Source organism: Bufo gargarizans, chromosome 3 (assembly GCF_014858855.1).
Source record: "Bufo gargarizans isolate SCDJY-AF-19 chromosome 3, ASM1485885v1, whole genome shotgun sequence".
Taxonomy (NCBI): Eukaryota; Metazoa; Chordata; class Amphibia; order Anura; family Bufonidae; genus Bufo; species Bufo gargarizans.
In genome coordinates this window covers 155,753,591-155,760,035 of record NC_058082.1, presented here as the reverse complement: position 1 = coordinate 155,760,035, position 6,445 = coordinate 155,753,591, and the positions used below count along the sequence as shown (strand labels likewise).

Here is a 6,445-nt window from a genome sequence, read left to right as displayed (position 1 = left end):
ATACTGGTGCATTATCTTGCACTTATCAACATTAAATTTTAGTTGCCAGATTTTTGACCATTCCTCTAGTTTTCCTAAGTCCTTTTCCATTTGGTGTATTCCTCCAGGAACATCAACCCTGTTACAAATCTTTGTGTCATCAGCAAAAAGACACACCTTACCATTGAGGCCTTCTGCAATTTCGCTGATAAAGATATTAAACAATATGGGTGCCCAGAACAGGTCCCTGAGGTACCCCACTGGTAACACGACCTTGTTCTGAATATACTCCATTGACTACAACCCTCTGTTGCCTGTCCCTCAGCCACTGCCTAAGTGTACATTCACACGACCGTTTTTAATCCGTTCCGTTTTGCGGCTCCGCAAAAAACGGATCCGCATGTCCGCAAAAAACGGAAGAGTGGCTTCCGTATGTCATCCTTAAAAAACGGTCCGTAAAAAACGGATGAGTTTAAAAAAAAGGAGGAGAGAATAAAATATTATAATATATTCATAGTTGTCTAGGAAACTAGAAAAGTCACATGCTCAGAAATTCAGGTGCCATTTTATGTGCTTTTCTAGTCGGATAGAGCAGTGTGTAGCTTGTGCCTTGCTGGTATTGGATTCTCACTGTTTTCTGTGCGCTAACGATGGCAAATTACTTTGAGCGTGAACTGCTTCTACGCTGGCTACTTTCTCGGCGCTTTGGAAGTAATTCGCAAATGCTGGAAGAAGAACCAAGGAGGAGACGGAGGCAATGGGTGCATCCTATTGTCTCACAAAGGCTCCAGAAGGGACACTTCCATGCTTTATATGCAGACCTGCGGCAGGACCCTATGAAATTTCACCAGTTTTGTCGTATGTCTGTGGAGTCTTTTGATCGCCTGCTTGCATCTCTTCGTCCGTACCTAACCTTTCAGGATACGAACATGAGGCGCAGCATTGGACCTGAGGAAAGACTCATTGTCACTTTGAGGTAAATTAATTAATTTTTTGTTCTCGAACTATTGTTTTATTAGTATTTTATTAAATTTTCCTTTTTTAAACTTAAAAAAAAAAAGGGAATAGGTTTATGATATAATACTTTAAAAATATTCCTAGGGTACCGTGTACTTGAACACTTGAGGCAGAGTGATCCCACAAGCAGTTAATTTGCTGGAACTGGCTGCTGGATTCCGCAATATGCTGGCAGACAAAGCATTTGTAGACTGATCCGGATATGGATCCATCTCACAAATGTATTGCAAATGCGGACCTGTCTCTCCGCTTCTCATGTGGACAGATAGGCATGCCAGATCTCTCATTGTAGTTTTTTAAATGTGGCATCTGGCACCTGCACTTTAAAAAAACTTTAATTTTTAAGTCTGTTATGTAGTGTGAATGTGTATTCCAAAAATAATGAAGTTTTTTTTTAGATAAATTGGTTTTTCACATCTCAAACAATGTGGGCATATAGCTAGGATATGCCCCCATTGTCTGGTGGGTGTTGATCTCACAGCTTGGACCAACAACTATATTGAGAACATAGCACACAAAGTGAAGGAGGGCGCACAGCGCATGTGCAGTCACCATCCATTACTTTAATGGTCCTGACAAATATAGCCAAACCCAGCTCAGCTATTTCCATCAGCTGTTATAAAATTTTTAAGGAACATGGGTAACACGCTCCAATTAAGTTTTATGGAAAAGACGGGGTTAAGAGCTTGGTGGTGGACCTTTCTCGATATTAGTGTGCTTTCAAGAGGTGGGATCCGCAACTATCATACTATGAGATGAGAATAGCCCTTAATACTTTATGATATATTTTTGACATACATTTTTTTTTTTTTTATCTTACAGATTTCTGGCAACTGGAAACTCCTTTGCTTCGCTGCACTTCGAGTTCCTGCTGGGAGTCTCTACTATCTCTGGGATAGTCAGCCAAACGTGTGAAATCATATGGCAACATCTCAGGGAAGCGGTGATGCCCACCCCCAAGGCGGTAGATTGGCTACGTATCGCCGAGGGTTTTCAAGATTCTGCGCAGTTTCCAAACTGCCTTGGGGCACTTGATGGCAAACACATACGTGTTAAGAAGCCTGCTCACTCAGGGTCCCGGTACTTTAATTACAAGCAGTACTTTTCTGTGGTGCTGTTAGCCTTGGCGGACAGTAATTACAAGTTTGTGATTGTCGATATCGGGGCCTATGGAAGTACATCAGACTCCCGCATCTTTTGTGCCTCCAGAATGGGTGAGCGACTTCGCGCCAATCAGTTAGCCCTACCAGAGCCCAGAACACTACCCGGATCAGCAGGTCCCCCGGTTCCATTTGTAATTGTGGCTGATGAAGGATTTGCATTATCACCCAATATGATGCGGCCCTTCCCCAGACGCGATTTAGACAACCGAAAGCGCATATTCAACTACCGACTGACTCAGTGCCAGACGGTTTGTTGAGTGCGCCTTTGGTATACTTTCTGCTAAGTGGAGAGTATTTATGTCGTCAATGCAAATGGATCCGGAAAATGTCACCTTGGTGATCCAAGCTTGTGTCGTTTTGCACAATTTCACCAGGATCCACGATGTTCCCTTGGATGCAGAACAGCTTCAAAATTTGATGAACACACCTGTCAATTTTGAACCAGTCCGACATGGAAGACCTGGAACAGCTGGACTAGCTGTTCGGGAACGCTATGCGGACTACTTTTGCAGTCCAGAGGGTTCATTGCCGTGGCAGATGGATGCCATCCGTGGTGGTCGTTGATTTGATCTGGTCTCTGTGAAAAAATTTCTAAATTTTGAATTTTTTTTTTAGTTAGTTAGTTCCCTTTTAAATTTTTTTAGATAGTTTAGGGACTCGCAAGACAATGTGGACCCTTGACGTGGGCTTGCGGGCTGGGGTATTTTTTGTAATATTAGCGTTTAAAATATTTATTTAAACTATTAATGGCCTATATTTACTTTTTTAATTTATCTACCAATATAGACCATGTAATATTTTAAAATGATTTTGACTAGAATGTTCAAAAAATTACAGAAATACCCTCTAATACCACATTTCCCAACCTATTTTTTTTTTGGAATTTTAATTGAAACCCTAAAAAACTCATTTTATGTAAAGTGAAGTCCCATTTTTATTAGTGATTATTAGTGATTTAGAAAGCACATATATACCTTTATTGGCTATTGACTACACTACTTCTCCCAAATTCACTAAATACTAAAATATTACTAATATAATCATTCTCCCAGAGACACAACCAACCCCATACTGGAGGGTATATGAGATTGTGTAGAAAACCTAATTTGGAGGAGTACACTAATACCGGTGTGACCCTCCCTAGAAGATCCAGACCTTTGAACTTTGTCTTAAAAAAATTTTGTGGGGAAAATTATTATTTCAAGATAAATAAAAATAATGACGCTACATAGCAAATTTCAAATAACTGTTTATGAAAATACAAAGCAAAAACAACAAAAAAATTATAAATCAAAAAGCTCCCTTGTGTAGGGACCTGTTCCCCTGAAAACTATTTGCGGGGTGGAAGAGCTGCCAGGAAGTGTGGGTCCTGGACCTTGAATATGTGCCACACTCTCTGAAGGTGCCATTGGTGACCTAATTTGTCCCCGCATATGGGCTTGCCTTATTTTCTCCTTGTCTATATATTGAATTACCTCAAGGGGAATACTATCCCCCTCAAAAAGATATAATAATGAGGCAATGGAAGACAGCATCAAAGAATGCCTTTCTGGAGGCACTCTCGACAACGCAGGAGCCAGGCTTCGCAGAATTTTCTCCTCCGGGGTCTCAGCTTTGTTTTTATTGAGATACTCAAAGACCTGGGAGTCTATCAAATCCCTCCGAGCCATCTGCGCAGCTTGTTGGCCAGAAGATCCTCCCCTCCTTCGCGAACTTTGTCGCCTGGATGGCTGAGGCGGAGAATTCTCCTGCTGGCTTTCCTCCTCTGGCCTTTCCTCAGCCTCTGAAGGTCCAGCATGAGGTATGAAAGATGCAGCAGGGGTACTCGGCTCATCCAGGTTTGTGGACGAGGAATCTTCTTCCGCCTGCAGATTGTCCACTGTCCTGAAATAGATCAAAAGTACTTGTAAGTATTTTATACATAAAAAAGCTATTGATAGATCTACCCCAATCCACACTATTCAGCTGATTGACAAGGCCGTGACACTTCAGCCTTTTCTATGTTTCACTATTGTCTAATGTTGTAATTACTATGAGGTCAGATTTAATAAAGTAATATGTCATCACGCTACTCTAGTGACTTTTAAAAAAAAATGAAGAATATCATATGGGAATGATCTATGCAGATAGGGTAACAATAGATCTGCATCAATTTTTAAGTCAAACGCAAATGACCTTTGAACACGGATGTGAGTGGTCCTTGGTATTCCAACCTGTGATCCTACATAGAGCAGGACAGCATGTTGGTTTATTGTTTTTAATAACGCCATGCGCTTCGTGAGCCCCCTGCAGTACAGTAATACACTCGTATGATCTATATGAGTGTATTAGTGTACTGCAACAGTTGCACAAAGCGCACAGCATCATGGAAAACAATGACGCTGTGCGCTAAAACTCTCAGCAGGATGCCAGGTTAGGATTCGATGGACTCCTTACAGCCATGTTCCCCAGTTTCCATACAGTAACTGAAAACTTACGGTCGCAGGTCCATTACAGGCAGGAGGAACTGCAAGTCCTTAGTGTACATATACGGCTTCTTCCTGGGCTTGCCGTCTCCACTATGCCCTTTGCTCGCATTAAATTCCCGTCGGAATTGATCCCGACAGGAGTTCCATTTCGTCTTGAGTTGTTTGACTGCCAAAAAAAAATTAAAAAATTTAAATTTTCAATGATTTTCATGGTTTACAATATTTAAAAGACATCTTCCATTTCATATAACTTCTAAGGATAGAAAATTGAGCTCCATCATTGCAGACATGTGCACAAGAAATAGCAAATTTTTAAAATGTGTAGAGATGCATGAGGCTACTTTCACTCTTGCGGCAGAACGGATCCAACAGGCTGTTCACCATGTCGGATCCGTCCTTCCGCTATTTTTTCAGACTGCCGCTCTGTCCCTATTGACTTAATGGGGACGATCAGAGCACAGGCGCAGCCCGGCGGTGCACGGCATAAGGCCACAGGACTAAAAGTACAGCATATCCAACTTTTTAGTCCTGCAGCTTTTGCCATCCACCGCCGTGCTGTGCCCGAGCTCCACCCGAGCTCCACCCCCGTCCCCATTATCGTCAATAGGGACAGAGCGGCGGTCTGCCAAAATAGCGGAAGGACGGATCCGACATGGTGAACAGCCTGTTGGATCCGTCCTGCCGCAAGTGTGAAAGTATCCAATCTAAAAAGTTATAGGCCTCAAAGGATTTAAATTTTAAAAAAGTCTGGTGTGTCACTTTGCAAGGTCACTTTGCACCATAGCTAGTCCCATAGTTCCCCCTGATTACTTTTGCAAGGTCAGTGCTCCATCCTTGCAGACGTGTGCACAAAGGCCAAGCAAAGTGACACAGGACAGTTTGCAAATGTGCAGAGATGCATTTTTTAAAAAGTGATAGGCATCAAAGGATTTTGCAAAACAAATAAGTCTGCTATGTCACTTTGCAAGGCCCAATGTACATTTCAGAAACCCATCTGTGATTACTTTGCAGAAAGTTCATATGAGACAGAACCATAGCTAGTCCCATAGCAACCCCTGATTACTTTTGCAAGGTCAGGGCTCCATCCTTGCAGACGTGTGCACCAGACATAAACAAAGGCCAAGCAAAGTGACACAGGAAAGTTTGCAAATGTGCAGAGATGCATTACATAAAAAGTGATAGACATCAAAGGATTCTGCAAATTAAAAAAAAAAGTCTGCTATGTTACTTTGCAAGGCCCATGCTAATTTCTAGTGCAGACGTCTGAACACTGCACTAGAGATTGCAATCAGGGATGCTACAGGACTTGATTTTATACCCAGAATGATATTACATGAATATATTAAAATGTACACTTACTAATTCCAGATCGCTTATCAGATCTGCATCTGGCCCAATCTTCGGGCATCAGCTCCTGCGCCACCTCTTCCCATGCCCGGTCCTTCCGTACCCGATCATGGTACTGATCCTTCCTGGAATCCCAGATTTCTGGCCTCTCTTGGATAAGGACAATCAATTTGGACACATCTACCCTAGGCATGTTGTTTTTAGGGGGCTCCCAAATCGTTATGGCTAGGTAGATATGAATTTTTTAGCCACCACCCCAGAGGGCAGAGCCTACAATAAATTCTGTTAATAAAAAAACAGAAACGGATCCGCGAAAAACGGAACACATACGGAAATGTTTCCGTTTGTCTTCCGATTTTTGCGGATCCATTGACTTGAATGGGGAATCGGACCGAGATCTGCGGTCAATAGTAGGACAAGCTTCATATTTTGACAGAACATAAAAACGGTACAACGGAATCGGACAACATA

The 6,445-nt window shown here is 42.2% G+C and overlaps 1 protein-coding gene across 1 annotated transcript; it reads right to left on the bottom strand.

Annotated features, from left to right (window-relative positions):
• Positions 1-1,020: 1,020 nt before the first annotated feature.
• LOC122931454 lies at positions 1,021-6,191 on the bottom strand. The gene is made up of 5 exons (XM_044285523.1): positions 5,987-6,191; positions 4,637-4,793; positions 3,635-4,043; positions 1,549-1,609; positions 1,021-1,025 (listed from the first exon to the last, which is right to left on the bottom strand). Exons 1-5 carry the CDS (start codon positions 6,165-6,167, stop codon positions 1,021-1,023), a joined length of 813 nt encoding a protein of 270 aa, XP_044141458.1. The 5' UTR covers positions 6,168-6,191.
• Between the last annotated feature and the right edge of the window lie 254 nt (positions 6,192-6,445).